Source organism: Elgaria multicarinata, chromosome 2 (genome assembly GCF_023053635.1).
Source record: "Elgaria multicarinata webbii isolate HBS135686 ecotype San Diego chromosome 2, rElgMul1.1.pri, whole genome shotgun sequence".
In the NCBI taxonomy this organism is placed as follows: Eukaryota; Metazoa; Chordata; class Lepidosauria; order Squamata; family Anguidae; genus Elgaria; species Elgaria multicarinata.
Window position 1 is genome coordinate 13,808,736 of NC_086172.1, and position 17,615 is coordinate 13,826,350.

Genomic DNA, 17,615 nt, shown 5'->3' on the forward strand with positions numbered 1-17,615 from the left:
CAGCATTTTATTTTTGAATTAATCTTTTTTTATTGTTTCCAAACACCAATAAATAAAAGACACTACAGAGCAAAATATAATACGTATAGGCAGACACACACACACACAAAAACCAAACAAAGCAAACACACACACACACACAAATAAAATGTTCTTCCAGCAAAAGTATGTGACAATGTTGTTATTTTTTCTTACTCTATCACTGTCAAATCCAAATCTCTAATTTCTCTCTTAACATTTTCTACATTATTGCTTGAATCCACAGATCCACAGAAAAAGTCATCTTTTTCTTGTCCCTTCATAAAGTTTACAAAAGGTTCCCATTCAGTTATAAATCTTAAAGTCAATTTTTCTCTCATTATTGCCATGAGTTTCACCATCTTCGGTAGCTCAAACATCTTCAATAGCCATTCCTCTGTTTTGGGCACTATTTTGCCCATCCATCTCTGTGCATATAGAAATCTTGCAGCTGTTGTCATATATAAGAATATAGTCCCATGGTTCTTTTTCATCTGCTTATCCATAAACCCCAAAAGAAAGTATTCCAGTTTCAATTGGATATTAATTTTTAGGATTTTTTGGATTACAGAATGAATTTGTATCCAGAAAGTTTTTGCTTTTTTTACAGGTCCACCATGCATGGTAGCATTTGTAAGTGCAGTTAATAGGCTATTACTGGAAACTATAGCAAAATGTATCATAACCTGTCCTCACCTATTTCCTGGCATCAAAAGAGTTAACGGCATCCAGCACCTTGTAAGTGTAATGGAATGGTTTGGGAAAGGGTTGTCAGAGAAACAAAATAATATAATCTAGATACAAAATAGATAGATGCCAATTTGGATGTGGGTACAGAATTTGAGTCCTCTGATATGGAATGTTGATTTCTTCAGTGCAGAGTATTACATGTAATTGGAAAAAAACTGGCGTGGAAAGAAGATACTTTTATATAAATGATAGAAATAAATATGGAACTTCAAGAACTCAAAGTCACTTAAGAAAATCAAAATTAGATGCTTCCAGTACCAGAATGTATATTTCATTTGAGAGTATGCTGTGGGATATAGAAAAGAAAGACATCTGAATATTGTTCAGGGTAGTAGAGGAAAGTAGGCATTTGTTTAAATTCAGCTCCCTTCCTCAGAGCATAGACAGGTGTAGTATCTGTAGAAGCCAGGGCTCAGAAGGCAGCCGTTGTGTATTACATGGGGGTCCTGGATATGCCAGAAGACCGCCTCCCCAAGCTTTGCTCGAGGGAACCAATGAAGAAGGGTGGCTTGGCTAAAAATCATGCCAAGAGTTGCTAACTTCCAAAAACCTTCAACCAGATATTTTTACTGCATCGGGAGCCAAAAACAAATTGAGAGACTGCATATATGGAATAGATAACAGTCAGGATTTAAATCTAATCAACGCTTCAAACTTTTCTCAATGGTACGGCCAGTTTAAAACGGATCATAGAAGAGCTCAATACCTACAAACCCTGCGTTTTGCCTCTTTGAGAACCTCATTTACAGAACTACGCTTTCAAACCGTGCCCACAGCATTCTTGGATTGCAGATATAGACATGTTCCCAGAAACATACGGTTCTGTATCTGTGGTATGGGAGAGGTAGAGATATCTCACACTATTTACTGTATTGTCACCTATATAAAAACCCCAGGCAGAGATTCCTGGGGCAGGTTTTGGCATCCTTACAGGGGGAAAGTTCCTATGTGAAAATCTGCTGGTTGTTGTCAGATTGCGACCCTTCTGTTACTCACAAAACAGCTTTGTTTGCTAAAGCCGCCAAACATATTTGCTCAATCACTGAATGCTATTGCAGTGGACTGTGCAGGTGATTCACTAATTTGATTTCTGTTACTGTATGGTCTATCAAGCTGTTCTCTTTGTAATGGCTATTAGTCAAATACAATACAATGATCTGATCTTAATCTTGATCATTGTGTGTACCCTATTCAAATAAATGTTAAGACTGAAAGAACACATAGAAATAATTTTATAAATGAATAAGCAATTGGTTACACATTTTGTCAACCTATGGAATGAAAAAACTGCTCAAATGCAGGATTCCACAAAAGCAGTCTCTAAGCTCTCAATACTGACAAATTCTCTTCCATGTCTCTGACTTAACTGAACCAATAAAGACATGATGAGGCTCAGACAGGTGTTAAAGTTGCTTTGTTGATTAGCATAAGTTTTAAAGGTACTGAGGTCTAGGAAAGGAGAAAGTCTGCCTTGTACCTATCGTAAGGCCTTTTAGGTACCCCCGTTTTAATTCTAGAAGGCTTTTAGGATTGCTGCTCGATTGCAGTTTAATGTTGTTTTGACTGTGTTTGAGATTTTTATAGTGTTTGTTACTTGCTATATTTTATTCTCTGATTTTAAATTTATTTTTTTATCGTGATGCTTTTTTATTTTTATCCTTTGTAGATTTTGTTTGTGGTTTGTTGTAATTCATTCTGAGAACAATTTGTTGTAGTGAGGCTAATAAACTGATGGATAAAAATAAATTATTCTGAAGTAGCATTTCTGAAGATGGTGCCAATTGCCTTGTTAGTTTGAGCTAGCAGGGATTCCAGGGTAAAAAGGTGGTGGAGGGCATGCCAGACAAGAGGTGGATTTCTTTAGTTGTTTATAAACTGTCCAGGTGCTGCTCAAGTCTGACCCATCACTTCAAGTTCTTAATATTTCAAATGGTTAGCTTGAACTCTGAGTGTCTAAATAGCAAATAAAAACAGTGAGTAAAGCAGTTATATAGGGCTTGGTTGCATATTTTTGTTTTTGTTGTTGATGGAACTAGCAGTCTGAAGTGGTAGAAATCTTAAAAGACCTTCACTGACAACCGGCTTGTTTCTAGCCACAATGCAAAGTTCTCTTTTTGTCCCATAAAGCCTTAAGCTGTCTGGGACCAGAGTATCTAATCCAGTCCGCACATTATACTCCTGTAAAAATGTTGAGGTCCAGAGATTTTCTCTGCTGATATGTGATCTTGAGGATTAACATAATAACTTGGGTAGACATTCTGATTCTTGCATGAAACTTTTTAGGTGCTATTTTCAAAATTTTCTTTAGGTCGCTAGTTTTCGTCAGAAGTTACTATCTTGTGTTTGGTATCAAATTATGGGTTTTGGGGATCAAGGAGTTCAAAGAATATGTTAATTTAATTGTTAGAGTAGTTCTTCCACCAGGTTCCAAGATGGCGCTGAAATATTGTCTCATTTTCTCGACAAATGAACATACAAATTTGATTTTGGCTTTAAACTGTGTGGGGGTTGGGTCAACGAGGTCAACAATGGCATTAATTTTGATGGAAAGGCAGTCCTTCCACCATTTTTAAAAATTCTGTGCAAACCTTTATTGATATACACAATCATATTAAATGGGTTTTTCTCTTTTCAGGTTTGGTGAAAAGAAAAATATGGAACTATGACTGAAATGGCTGGAACTAGTGTTCTCTTGATAATTTTGATTTCCCAGATAACTCTTCGTTATCAGGGACAAATGGTACTCATGATACAGCTCTTGTGCTTTGTCAGGATTGCTGTGGCGGAATAGTGCCTGGCAAGCCAACAGTGGCTTTGTTCAGACAACATGCTAAACCACGATGGTCAAGCATTTTGAGCTAAACTTTATGTCTTAGTTTGTCGTGTGAACCATGACTTAACATGTCACGTGAACCATTCCTAACCATGGGGGCTACATAACCATGGTTTAAACCCACTCATTAACCGTTTGCTGCAAAAGGGTTAGCAGCCTAACCATGGCTTAGCGTGTCATCTGAACAGGCCCAATATCAGCAACAAGGATAGAGAAACTGGTTTCAGAACTGCCATGCCAGAAAGTGAAAAATTACTGCAGGCCATTCATTTGACCTAGTCTTCCAAAGGCCTTCATTGTCTCAGATGATATGGATATCATGTCTTCCGGTGATGTTGTTGCAAAAGCAGCTGTGAATGATTTTCTCATAATGCTTCTTAGGTCTGGTCTGTTGAACGAAGAAAAAAAGGAAGTTCCTACATGGTGTGGAATTCATGCCAAAATCTCCAAGGATACAGTTCCACTGTCAAGGGATGGTTTCTTGCCAGTTACTCCACATCCACTTACTGTCTGCGACTGCATACAGCTCTAAAAACCTTTCAAAATGTTTGTGTCCAACTAACACCAGCCTGTCCTACCAGTTTTCTGTGACAAAGCGGTTTTTCATATTGTAACAGACATTTTTTCTGTCTCATCCAGAAGAATTCACTGATCTCTATCTCATGATGGGCATGTTCCATATTACAAAAGTAGCATTAAGGTATGCAGGAAAATATACCAGTGGAAGTGGCATGGATGATGCCCCTTATTGAAGAAGAATTTTTTGGCAGTAAAATTATTCAGTCAGTACTGAATGGAACTCATTATGTTCAGTATTTAGGTATGAGAATAATATCAGAAGCAATACAAACACTACAGTGGAATGCTTTTTCGTGCAAAGAGGATAAATCAGCATTTGTGGGAATCATTCAAGAGCTAAGAACCCCCCCCCCAAAAAAAAAAACCTCACAAAATGTTTGATGCACTAAGTGGAAAGGTTGAATATCTGAGAACCAAGTTTGAAGCTTTTGTTAAAGAATGTGGAGAGAAATCTGAACTATGTAGGTACTGGGAAATCTTCCTCAAGATAGTTTCACTACTGAAAAACTTGATCGTTGCTGATCATGATGGTAACTGGAATCTGCCTGTTGAAACTGTGGAGTCTTTACTTCCAATTTTTTGTGAATTTGACTGCATCAATTACTTACAGTATGGCAGCTGGTACCTGGAGAGAGTAAAGAAACTTGAGCATGAGAAAGCCTTACTTTACCAAAAATTCATTGAGGGACATTTTGTTGTGAAGGATAAAGAGGGGAGGTTCAATGCTGTAGCACCTGATATGAAGTTGGAGCAAACCATTTAAAGGACCCAGAAAAGTTCAAAAGGCATTGTCAGGCAATCACCAAGAGGTAATTGTGTTTCTAAGTGGCAATTAGTGTACCACAAGTTTTTGATGATATGCAATTTGCTTCGAGAGCTTATCCATTCTGTACCACATCATGATCTTCTGGGAAAAAGGGTGAGCATTTTGATGAAAATGTTGCAGGACTCCTAGATTTCATTCAACAGTATGGAAATCCATATGAAGTAACTGAGTCAGTGAGCCTTCACTTCCTAACAAAACAATATGTGGATGATATTATAAAGGATCGACTTCTTAATGTCGTAAGACATGGTTGAGACCTGTATCAGCACCTTAGGCAGGAGAGATTTATATCAAAAAATAAGCTGTCAGAGGCAATCTCCAAAGTAAAACTACCATCTTTTGCTAGAAAAAGTATCCCAGAGCCTACGACACCCAAACTTATAACTAAGAAAATCACTCAAGCACACAGATATATGGATATTGTGAAAGATAGGGGAGACTCAATAGAGAAAATAGAGCATGATGTACTGCCAACAAACATGCTGTTTGATGGTGATGCACCTACAAAACCAGCAAAATACATTCTCATAGCACAGTTTGAGAAGTTTTTTCCCCCTGAGGATTTTGAATTCACCATTGGAAACCACTGTTGTAGTTGACTTTATGTCCCAAGTACTAATGGTTAAGATGTCAGCAATGAAAAACTTTAGAGAAGTTATTAACAACATAGTCAAGGGATCAACATCTGTATGTTCTCTTCAAGAACTTTATTTTGTTTTCAACAGCTATTTGCAGCTGTCAATAAAGGATAAGAAGAGAATCTACCAGTGGTAACAGTAGATCTGGCTGTAATGGAAAACAATACACCAGTACCTGTTCAGCTTGAAAAATTCTGGTCATCTACCTCAAGACAAATCTGCAAAAGTTAGCATGAGCAAGAGTGCAAGAGGAAGCAGGAAAAGCTATATTTCCAATGATATCTAGTGGTTCAGTTGCTGATAATGGGCTGGAACCTGCAGTTCCATTCATAAGAGAAGGGACTCGTGTTCTTGAACAAAAAAATACACTGGAAAAGGCTCACTTTAGAATTGTTCGACATGTAGACTGGTTAGTTTGCAGTGGTACAGAGAGAAGAGTTGTGCTTTTGAATGATACTGATGTCGTTATCTTGCTTCTTTGGTTTATGTCCCATTGGGTTTCCTTTACGGGTATGTTTTTGGAGCAGGGAAAAATGTCGCTTCATTCCAGTTCATGAACTCTTCAAAAAGTTAGGTCCACAGATGTCAAGAGTGCTCATAAAGGCTCATTTTGTAACAGGAGATGACAAAATGAACAAAATCGAGATTAAAGTTAGAGCTCTAAGAGCCAAACCAACAAAATATCTTACTGAATTTGGGGAAACACCTGATGACAGTCATTTTGAGGAAGTAGAGAAGTCTGGAAAACTTACTCAAAATGTGACATTTTTGACAGTCTGCATTTCAGTGAGTATAAAAGATCTGTACCAATCAGTGAACTTCCTCCCTCATTATGCTCTATAAGAGAGCATATCACAAGAGCATATTATCTGGTAAGAAGATGTGCGCGTCTCTTAGAGAGTGTTCATCCAAAAGTAGACCCATGTGATTATGGTTGGGAAAATGATAGTGCTGTCCGACCAAAAAAGTTATTGAACTTCCTGCCAAATGATCTTTTATGCTCATGTAACTGTAAGGTTTGTGGTACAATGAGATGTGCGTGTCGAAACACAGTGGTCAAATGCACAATTTTTTGTAAATGTTTGGAAAATAACTGCAAAAATGCTTATGTTAAACTTTTTTTTTAATATTTCTGTATAAATGTATTTTTTGTTTTAGTAAGTCTTTAGATACCTACTGAAAAAAGGTAAAAATGTGATACAATAGTAGCTGACAAGTATACAAAATAAAATATACTCAAATTTCATTCCTTTTTTGAATGAATGATGTAATAAACCAAAACATTTTAGCATACATCATGAAAAAATGACCATATAAACTACATATTCTCTGTACATGGCCTGTTGTAGGGATAAAAGTTTGGATGCCATTTTTAAAACTGCTGGAAAGAATGCTTTCTATCAAAATTGATGCTGTTCTTGACCTCTTCAATCCAAAAAAACTATAGTTTAAAGTCAAAATCACATTTGTATTTAGATTTGTCGAGACAATGAAACATTTCACCGCCATTTTGAAAAATGGCAGACTATTAAAATAACATATTCTTTGAACTCCTTGACTATAGCCTATAAAGCCTATAATTTCATACCAAACACAAGATAGTTACTTCTGTGGTAGACGAAAACTAATAACCTAAAGAAAATCGTCCACCGTTTTGAAAATAGCGCCTCAAAAAGTTTCACGCAAGAATTAGAATGTCTCCCCAAGTTTTTATGTTAACCCAATTCCTCAAGATCACATATCAGCAGAGAAAATCTCTGGACCTCAAAAAAATTATGGGGGTATAGTGTGGGGACAGGGTTAATCTAAAAGAGGCCTGCTTCCACATGCATTGGAGGAGGGCCTATTCCAATTCCTCCTGCTTTGTAGGTGAGGTGATGACCACTGGCTAGGCCTCTTTCCTGTGATGGTGCCCCATTTGTGGAATTCCCTTCCCATATCTGTTTGGCAGTTCTCTGTTGTTATAACATTATTGCAAACAGTCAAAGGCCTATGCAAACCTCACATCCATTTTACAAATTTAATAAAAAATAAAATGCATATTGATGGCATATATCAAACCCTGTAATTATGAAAATCCATCGCCACATAAAACTTGCCTATTTCCTTCAAAAGCTCCCATGTTGTTAAGATTGGGTGCGTTGTGTTATGTTCTTCATTCAGTTTTGTGTTTGATGTTTTTAATGACTTATAAATGATGTTATTATATGTCCCTTGGGATGAAGTGTGGTATATAAATAAAATAAATACTGTTTTTAAGTATTTCGGATCTTTTACTCTTTGTCACATTGAAAAGTATATTGTAAGTTGACTTGGAATCCATATTGAAAGGTGAGGTATGAGTATTTTAAACAAATACTTGGCTGCCTCTAAGATTTTCCTGATGATTTAAACTCAGTTTTTTTTATTCCTTCTAACTCATTGATCAGAAAGAATAAAAATAGATTCCTCAAAGGTTGCTGAATATCCTTGAGGATTTGAGCATGCAAAGGAGCTGAACTCTTAGGGACAGGATTTTTCAAACACTGTCATGTTGTAACTTGTAAGTTTGGGAAAGGGTGCATTCAGATAACACTTTAGTCCATGGAGTAGAAATAGTCCATGGAGCAGAAATAGCTTTTTCCGAGGCGCCTTTGGGTGACACGGAAGAGCTGCTCTGTGGAGTGGGCTATTTCCACTCCATTGAGTTGTCATCTCTGCCCCCCCCCCCCCCGGGACCTCTCCACCGAATGGCGTTGCTGGTTACCTCTCACCTTACCTTTCCGAAGCCTCTTGCTTTTGCGGCGGCATCACACGGAGAAACATGCACTGTCCCTGCCGCAGGAGCAAGGGGCTTCAGAACGGTCTCCTCGTGTGTCAGGGTGTGTGATCCAGCCTCCAGCAAAGGATATGTCAGCGTTGAGCAGCGTCATCCCTCACAGGATCACATGGCTCTGCACCAACATGTCCTTCCCCGTCGGGGCCATGGAAACAGGAAAGTGGGTGGCTCTAGCAATGCGGCGCCTTTCCTGTTGCCATGGCCTCAATGGGAAAGGACGTGTCACAGAGAGAAGTACTCCACGGAAAGGGCATCATTTGTCTCTGTGGCACCTCTTCCGTCCCCCATCTAGTTTTGAGGCAGAGCAGAGAAAGCTGATGATCACAGGTCTCCCCACTCTCTGCCTCGAAACTAGATGGGGATGGAAAAGGCGTGCCAAGACAACTAATGCTGTCTCAGTGAAGAAGTTCTCTCTGCACCGACGTGTCCTTCACCCTCATCTCCATAGCAACAGGGACAGCTACAACAATGCTATGCACTGCCCTGTTGCTATAGAAATGACGCTGACAGAGGGGCGCGCAAAGATCTGAGCTGCTGCTGTGACAAGCAGGACAGATCTTCCGCGTCCCGTCCCGTCCCCATTCACGAGAACAGAAGGTCACTCCTTTGCTGAGGCAGGAGGGATGCAAGGAAATCAGCAAACGATTCCCCTTCTGTTCTTGTGAAAGAGGAGACAACACGATGTGGAAGGATCTGTCCTGTTCGTCACAGCAGCAGCTCAGATCCTTGCATGCCCCCCACCCCGATATCGGTGGATGGGTTTCTGCTGTGCTTGGACGTTTCACGTTGAGTTGCAGGAGGCATCCCTCACCCCCCCACCTCGCAATCCATTTGGGGATCAGCTTGAGGGGATGGAAGGGGATCGGGGGGAGAAGGGTGGTGACAAGAGATGTGCACGTCCCTGGGAACACATGGGGCACTGTGACTGGTGGCACCCCACCCAGGGATGGCATGTATTCCGGGAAGCGCGTGGGGAGATGAGGATCACACTGCCCCACCAAAGGATGGCACAATCGGGGCTTCCCAAGCGCTTGCTGGCACAGCATTATTTCCCCTGCCGATGGAGCCCCACTGGGCTAGAGCAGCCGGGGGTTCTGCCTCTCTTGCCTCGTGACTCTATTGTCAGGGGAAATAATCAATGGAGCCCACCGCATGACATGATAACCAATGGTTGTGTAGAAAAACAACTCTGCAAACTGTTGGTTATTTCCTTGGTTGTTTTTTGGAAATAACCAACTATGGTGTAGTTTTTGCCCGACAGATGACACATTAGTCAACGGGGGACTATTTAATCAAAGGTTGATTAAATAGTCCACTGTTGACTAATGTGTCGTCTGAACTGAGCCTGTAAAGTAGGGAAGCCAGCAACTATGAAGGAGTTCCCCCAGGCTAGGTCTTTCTGAGGTTTGGAAAGTTCTTGAGGAAGAAGCCAGGACATTTTCTGAGAAGTCTCAAAAAGGTGATGAGAGGCCCAGCCCATTCTGAATTAAAAGGAACAGATTTCTTCAATCACTGAATAGGAGACTTTTATTGCTGTCTTTCAGATTAGCAGCTGTGGATTTTAACTTTACCCTTGCCAGATTGCGCTTTGTGCTTCTTACTTTGTCTTTTCTTTTTTACTTTCTGCATGGTTTAGTTTAAGTATCTATGAATTTAGTATTAATTAGCATTAGAAGTAATGCCCATGTCCTGGGGTAGTTTTTATTTATTTCTATTTGCAAGGTTATTCAATAAGAATGAATTTCTTTTTTTAATAAGAATTTAAAACTTAAGTAAAAATTAATATTTATTCTTTTATCTCCACAGGGAATTGTGGGAAATTTAGCTAGCGGTAAATCTGCACTTGTACATCGATATCTGACTGGGACATATGTCCAGGAGGAGTCACCAGAAGGTACAGTGACTGATGAACTATTGGAAGCATGCTTTTCTTAAACATTTGTGCTACTTTTTAGTGGTAATACAAGATCTATTACACAAGACATGATGTTAGATAGAATAGAAAGTAAAACTGCAAATGCTTACCTGCACGTATTTTTGAAGGGAGCAAGCTGATAGGACTGCATCTTTCCACAAGAGGTCCAAAAGCTACCAGAACGCAATTTCTTCTTCCTTGATCCCACAAAAACCACTCTGGTTTTACTTGTGAATTCTTCACCCATGCAGGCAACATATCTGATTGCAGAATTTGCCTCTTGAGTGTTTGTAAGAATATCATTACCAGCTATAATCACATTTTTGCAGGTATAGGCACTGTAGTGTTCATATTTTTGTTCCTTGATATCTCATATCAATCTGAAGACTTCTAGGAAATAACTTGTATGTAACCTTTTCCCTTTATTATTATGCTCATTTTTTAGGAAGGGTTATTGTAACAATAACATTCTTCTTTGTGGTCTCTGTGCATTCACACTTAATGAGGCTCTGCGCCTGCGTGGAGTCTCGATCAGAACTTCCAATAGCTGAGAAACGTTTTAGGCGGGAACTCCTCCCCCACCATCGTGTGTATATGTACCAGGTTCCTGCCTAATCCCCCAGTTCCTCTTCGACCACCGTCTAGGTTGCCTCGTCAGGAACTTCCTCAGTCTATAGTTAGGCCTTCTGAGATAGCGAGAGAAAAAAGAAAGTTGGTTCGTTATTTCCCTTTGTTTCCTTTCTCCTTTCTTCCTCTTAAAAAACCCCAAAACTTAATTCTCCTTTAGTTAATTGTTTGTTTCGCTCTTTGAGCTCAAGGCCCTTAAGGCCCCTTTCACCAAGTTCATCCAGTGTGGCAGTAAGTTGTCGACCTCCGATGGCCACACCTTATGTCTGCTGTGCCTGGGATAAACGCACATCATTGAGACCTGTAAGCATTGCATGTTCTTCTCCAAACATGCCAGAAAGAATAGAGCCAATAGACTGAAATCCATCCTCTGTCAGAAGGCTCTTCAAGCGGTTGATGCCCAAAAATCGACTGCAACAATGGTGGACATGGAGCCTGAAGAGCAATTGGCTCCCGCATCATCCCAACCTTTGAGTTACAGTCACACAGGCTCCTCCCTCCCTCAGACGGTAGCAAGGAAATTGGCCAAAAAGCCAAGAAATTCAGAGGAACCACCAGCGAAGAAAAAGAAACAGAAGAAACAACTAACAAAAATAGTTGTACCGCTGCCACCAACTCTAATGGAGTCCCCCATCAGAGTGTTGGTGAGATCACCACTTCCCTCGCTCATCATTGAGCCCATCTTGACCTCGTTGGAAGGAAAAATCAGAGAACACTCCCCACCGCAACCAACACCAAGGGAAAATCGCTCCCAAGACTTTTCTGGGGACCGATCTGTACCTCCAAGCCAAGAGGCAGACGACCCCTCTCCTCGACACCAACGGATTCCATCTCCGCCTCAGAGTTGACAGTTGAGCCCTCAATACCAATCTCCCCCATACTCCCATACAAGGGAACGGGAAGCAGAGCCCTACTACCATACCGATTATTGAGGACACCGTGACCAATCTAGATCCCCATGCAGAGATTGGGACAATGACTATGTTCGCCATCAACTACTGGCATATTACCATGACTACTGGTCAGATTACCAAGGCTACCGAGTTCCGTACCAAAGAGAGCGGCACTTAGAACTGCCACCAACCCATCCAATAGTGCAACCGACCTTTCAGACACCTATACCACTGAATCCAGCCACACCACCACCACTGGTGCCGCCATGTGGAACGTCTCTGAATCAACCATGCCCCCCACTCCCACCACCTCCAACGAATGAACACCACACAGCTCTTCCATTATCAAGGAAACAATTAACCATCTAGGGTTCCCCCCCTCCAGACTCTCCTGACGACTACGAATCCAACTCCTCTTCTGACTCATCCAGAAGAGACAGTCGCATCAAAGGGTAGAGCATCACTGTCCAAAGAGCTCGGAGTATTCTCGGACCAGGTACTGCGTATGACACAAAGCCTTGGGATAGAAGCACAGCAACAAGTGGAACATATCAAAGACCCAGTCTTCGCTGTCGTCTACACGATACCGGTAGCAGTACCAATCTTACTCGCCCTGCTACAGACAGTCCATCAATCCTGGTCTGCCCTATCCACGATGGCTCCGACATCCAAACATCTAGAAGCCATGTACAGGACACAAGAAAAGGACGCAGCCTTCCTTTTCTCCCATCCTCATCCAAACTCCATTATAGTGGAATCTGTGCAGGGAAGAGTTTATCACAGTTTATCACAGCTCCCCTGTAGATAAACTGGGTAGAAGATTAAACATCATCGGTCACAGATTATACTCTATAGCAGCATTGGGCTTAAAAGTATCTAACTATGAGACCGTGATGGCCCGTTATTTTTGTGGGACAAAATAGGCTCCCTCTGCGACCATCTGCCAGACTATCAGAGGGAACTTGTCAGAGTTTTGCAATCTGAAGCGATGAAACTCTCTTGCCACCAAATTAACATGGCCAGGCACCAAACCGACTGCAACGCCAAGTCAATGGTAGGAGCTGTAGCCCCCCACCGACATGCGTGGCTTCGATTGGCAGTCCTGACGCCCGAAGCCAGAACTTGAATTGAGGATCTCCTGTTCAACGGCGAGGGCCTCTTCAACTCAAAGACTGACAACCAGATGGAGTCGGCACAATGAATGAATGAAGCTTTATTGAATAAGTCTTCTGACCATTTCAAAAATCACATCATCATTAGAAACAGACTGGCATTAATTAAAATTTATGATTTAAAGGAGTCAGTACAAAAGCTCGCTCCACTGTGAAAAAGATGGGCATTGGACAACAACAACAGAGACACTCATTGGGGAAACTTCACAGATGGTTCCGCCCTCAAAACCTTTTCTATAGCAGGCAATATCCCGATTGTTCGCCTCGCTACCAGCCCCTGCAGCATCAATGAAAGCAATATAATACAATCAAGCCACGATCCAACCATGGCCGCCCTGAACCATCCCCAAAGCGGCATCTTTGACTGCAGCACGGGCATGCAACCGATATTCGGCAACAGACTTTCTCATTTCCTGCAGGTGTGGACCAATATTACAATGGATGCGTGGGTCCTCAGTATCGTAGTCCATGGATACCATATTGAATTGCAAGTTCTCCCTCCCTTGGGTACAGTAAAGTCCGTACCATCAACTCAAGCCCTAGCCAAGGAAACATCTTCTCTCCTTCGCAAGTGTGCGATCCTACGATTCACCTTAGAAGCAAAGATACAGGGTTTCTTCTCTCACTGTTTTGCTGTACCCAAGCACGATGGGGGAATATGTCCCATCTTGGACCTGCACCCACTCAACAGATACATCACAGCCAGGAAATTCAGGATAGCCATGATTGCCACCATATTACCCCTGCTCCAACAAGGAGTACGGTTCGCATCTGTGAATCTCCAGAACGCATACACTCCAGCTACCAAAAATACCTTCGGTTTGCGATGGGAAGCGAGATATTCCAGTTCCGGGTACTCCCATTCGGGCTATTGTCGGCCCCGAGAGTCTTTACCAAATGCATATCAGTAATATGCACATTTCTTTGAACTAAGAGACTAGAAATTTACCCTTTTCTCGATGATTGGCTCATTGTTGCACCAGACAGACCATCAATGGAGCACGCATCACACCTTACTTTAGACCTATTGTAGGCACTGGGACTCTGCATCAGTGCCAAGAAATCCAACCTTCAACCAACACAGACTATCCAATTCATTGTCGCGACTCTAGATTCTCAGTCCGGCTGGGCATACCTACCCATGAACCATGCCCAGCGCATCGTTTCCATGGCTCTGACACTCTTTACCAGGAAGACCACAGCTCATACCATCCAACAACTACTTGGATATATGGCAGTGACAATATCAGTAGTCAAATGGGCCAGACTGAAGATGAGACGCCTCCAGCTATGGCTGGCGGAAGTCTTCGACTTTGAATCCGACGCCCAGGAATGATACCGGATAACAACTCTCAGTCCCTACTATGGTGGATGGACGTCAAGAACCTAATTCAGGGCGTCCCATTCCTCCACCCTACACACACCAGAGTCATAGTGACCGAAGCTTCACTATGAGGATGGGGAGCCCACTGCGGACCCCTCAGGATACAGGGTTGTTGGTCAGACCATGAAATCCAACTCCACATCAACGCCCTGGAACTACTTGCAGTCTTGAAAGTGATGATCGCATTCTAACCGGACATCAAGAGCAAGACACATACAAATTCTAATGGACAACACCTCCATCTTATGGTATCTGAACAAACAGGGCGGGACCCATTCACCATCCCTGGTGAATCTTACTCTAAAGATCTTTGCATGGACAATCCCTAGGGGCATCCACCTCTTTGCAGTACACATAGCAGGAATGAAAAACGTCCTAGCAGACGCCCTCATATGCTCCATTATGTTGTCCCATGAATGGGAGCTTGCCCTACGAGTCCGAGGGGCCATATTCCGCAAATGGGACACACTGACAGTGGATCTATTTGCCACAGAATACAACCGGATTTGCCAAACTTTCTGCTCCAGGGCAGGGATAGGACAGTTCTCCCTAGAGACGCGTTCTCCCTCTGATGGTCAGGAATGCTCTCCTATCTATTCCCACCGTTCCCTCTGTTGACGAGAATAACAGCCAAAATCAACTGGGAACAGACGGACTGTATCATCATTGCACCATGGTGGCCGAGACAGATTTGGTTCCCAATACTCCTCTGGCTATCCCGGGGAAATCACATCTGTCTCCCACTTCTTCACGACCTCCTCTCCCACAGCAGGGGCAGAGTCCTCCACCCAGACCTCAAAACACTCAAACTCACTGCATGGAGACTTTGCAGGATGGAATCCAAACTTCCATTCCTACACAAGTCCAGATAATCCTGGACGCAGCAAAACGTCCGTCCACAAAGAGATCATATTCAGCTAAACGGACTGCCTTTCTCAAATTCGCAACCAAGAACAACTTTGATCCATACAATTGCTCAGTTGCAAGCGTTCTCCAGTTCCTCACCCACTTGTTTCACAAGGGCTTGAAGCGATCATCTATTCGGGTCTGCCTAGCTGCTATATCCAGCAAACACCTGCCAGTCGAAGGCTTCATGCTTTTCGATCACCTGCTAGCCCGATCTTTCCTCAAAGGTCTGAATAAACTTGTGCCACCCATCAAACCCTGGGCACCACCGTGGGAATTGCCCTTGGTACTAATAGCGCTGACAACCAAGCCCTTTGAGCCCATGGCTACCTGCAGCCTCCAATTCCTATCTTGGGAGGTAGCATTCCTAGTTGCCATTACTTGCGCCAGAAGAGCCAGTGAACTATCAGCACTCCGAGTGGATTCACCATATCTAATTTTCCATAAAGAGTCGGCATCCTTACAACCTGATGTTACCTTCCTACCTAAGGTAGCATCTGACTTCCACATCAGTGAGCCCATATCGCTGACCGCTGCCTTCTCCAACCCGAAATCCAATACTGAAAAACAACTCCATACTCTAGATGCTAGAAAGGCACTTGCCTTCTACAAGTCTCGGACTGAATCATTCAGATCTATAAACCGGCTGTTCGTATGTTATGGTGAACCTAAGAAGGGCTCACCAGACTCATCACAACGGATAGCCGCATGGATCAGACAGACCATTGGTCTAGCATATCAGATTGCCAAAAAAAGAGCTCCCATCACAGATACGAGCCCATTCCACATGAGCAATGGCAACATCAATGGCCTTTGGTAGAGGAGTCTCCCTATCAGACTTATGCAAAGCAGCCACCAGGATTTCACAATTGACATTCATCTGGCACTTCAAGCTCGACGTACAAGCCAGGTCCAGCTCCCAATTCAGAAGGGCAGTGCTGTCATCAGTCCTCCAGTAAAGAGACACTTTACCCACCTCTGGTAAGTCAGCTCATTAATCAGCCCATTAAGTGTGGTGTACAGAGATCACAATGAAGAAAGACAGGTTGCTTACCTGTAATAGTGGTTCTTCAAGTGGTCATCTGTGCATTCACACTACCCTCCCCCCCACCATCCCCACTTCAGTGTCAATATTGTGTTGGTACCGATGATTCGGCTGAATCTTTTAGTTCGAGATCAAAACAGCGGTCTCAAGGAACTGAAGGATTAGGTGGGAACATGGTACATATACACATGGCGGTGGGGGAGGAGTTCTCACCTAAAACGCTTCTCAGCTATTGGAAGTTCTGATTGAGACTCCGCACAGGCGCAGAGCCCCATTAAGTGTGAATGCACAGATGATCACTCGAAGAACCGCAGTTACAGGTAAGCAACTGTGTAACTGAACAGCTTTGTAAGATTTTTAGTTAAATTCATATGAATGAATAGGGCGTAGTTGATAGAATGAATCATATAGCATCTAATTAAGGTAACATTCACTAAAATTAATATCCTGATTATTTTTATTTGTTCTCCTTATGAATTTTTAAATCCAACTGAGACACTGAATTTCTGGTTCCTTCTTTTCCTTACTGGCTGTTCCATTCTTTGCAGATATGGATGCAGGTAACTATATGTCCTCTTCACAGCAGCACTTGTTTTGAAGAGAAGAAGCAAAGCTTTTGTACTAGTTTCCCCCTTGTTTTGTGTACCATTTTTGTTTTCCTTTTAATTTTAAGTTAAGAACATATGTTACTGTCACATGCTTTAGATGTCTCTTAGCAAGTCATGTGTAGATTCATGTGTCTGTAACAACATCTGTTTGAAATTAACATTCTTAAGGTGCTCTTTAATTCCGTGTGCTAGCAATAGTTTTTAAGGGAATTCACAAATAGCATTAGGCCAAATCCATTATAACAAGCGATTCCTGACTATTTAACTACATTTTTAAAAGGATCTACTGTTAACAGTTAGGTAACAATTCTGTTTGGGACCTTGATACTTGAGGAGCACCTCTTCCTATATATGCTTGCCCCAGATTTGAGATCTGTTGGAGGCGCCCTCCTCTGCATCCCACCGACATGAGACATACATTATGGCAGGACATGGGAGAGGGCTTTCTGTGTTGTAGCACCCTGGTTGTGGAATGCCTTCCCCTTGGAGGTCCGACTGGCACCACTGCTGGCTTCGTTTTGATGCCAAGTTAAAACGTGGCTTTTTATCAAAGCCTTTGAGAGCTAAAGCTGCACATAGTTTTAATTGTTTTTATTGCTTCTA

The 17,615-nt window shown here is 42.1% G+C and overlaps 1 protein-coding gene across 5 annotated transcripts in view; it reads left to right on the plus strand.

Annotated features, from left to right (window-relative positions):
• Positions 1–17,615, plus strand: part of AGAP1 (ArfGAP with GTPase domain, ankyrin repeat and PH domain 1) — a 452,256-nt gene that overhangs the window by 57,583 nt on the left and 377,058 nt on the right. For 2 of the 5 annotated variants that reach the window (XM_063116055.1, XM_063116057.1), the window contains exons 3-4: positions 10,269–10,356; positions 16,953–16,964. In XM_063116055.1, the coding sequence (XP_062972125.1) occupies positions 10,269–10,356; positions 16,953–16,964 (100 nt within the window). Of the gene's footprint in view, positions 1–10,268; positions 10,357–16,952; positions 16,965–17,615 lie in introns of those variants that run through there. The other 3 variants (XM_063116056.1, XM_063116058.1, XM_063116059.1) reach the window with 2 other exon arrangements.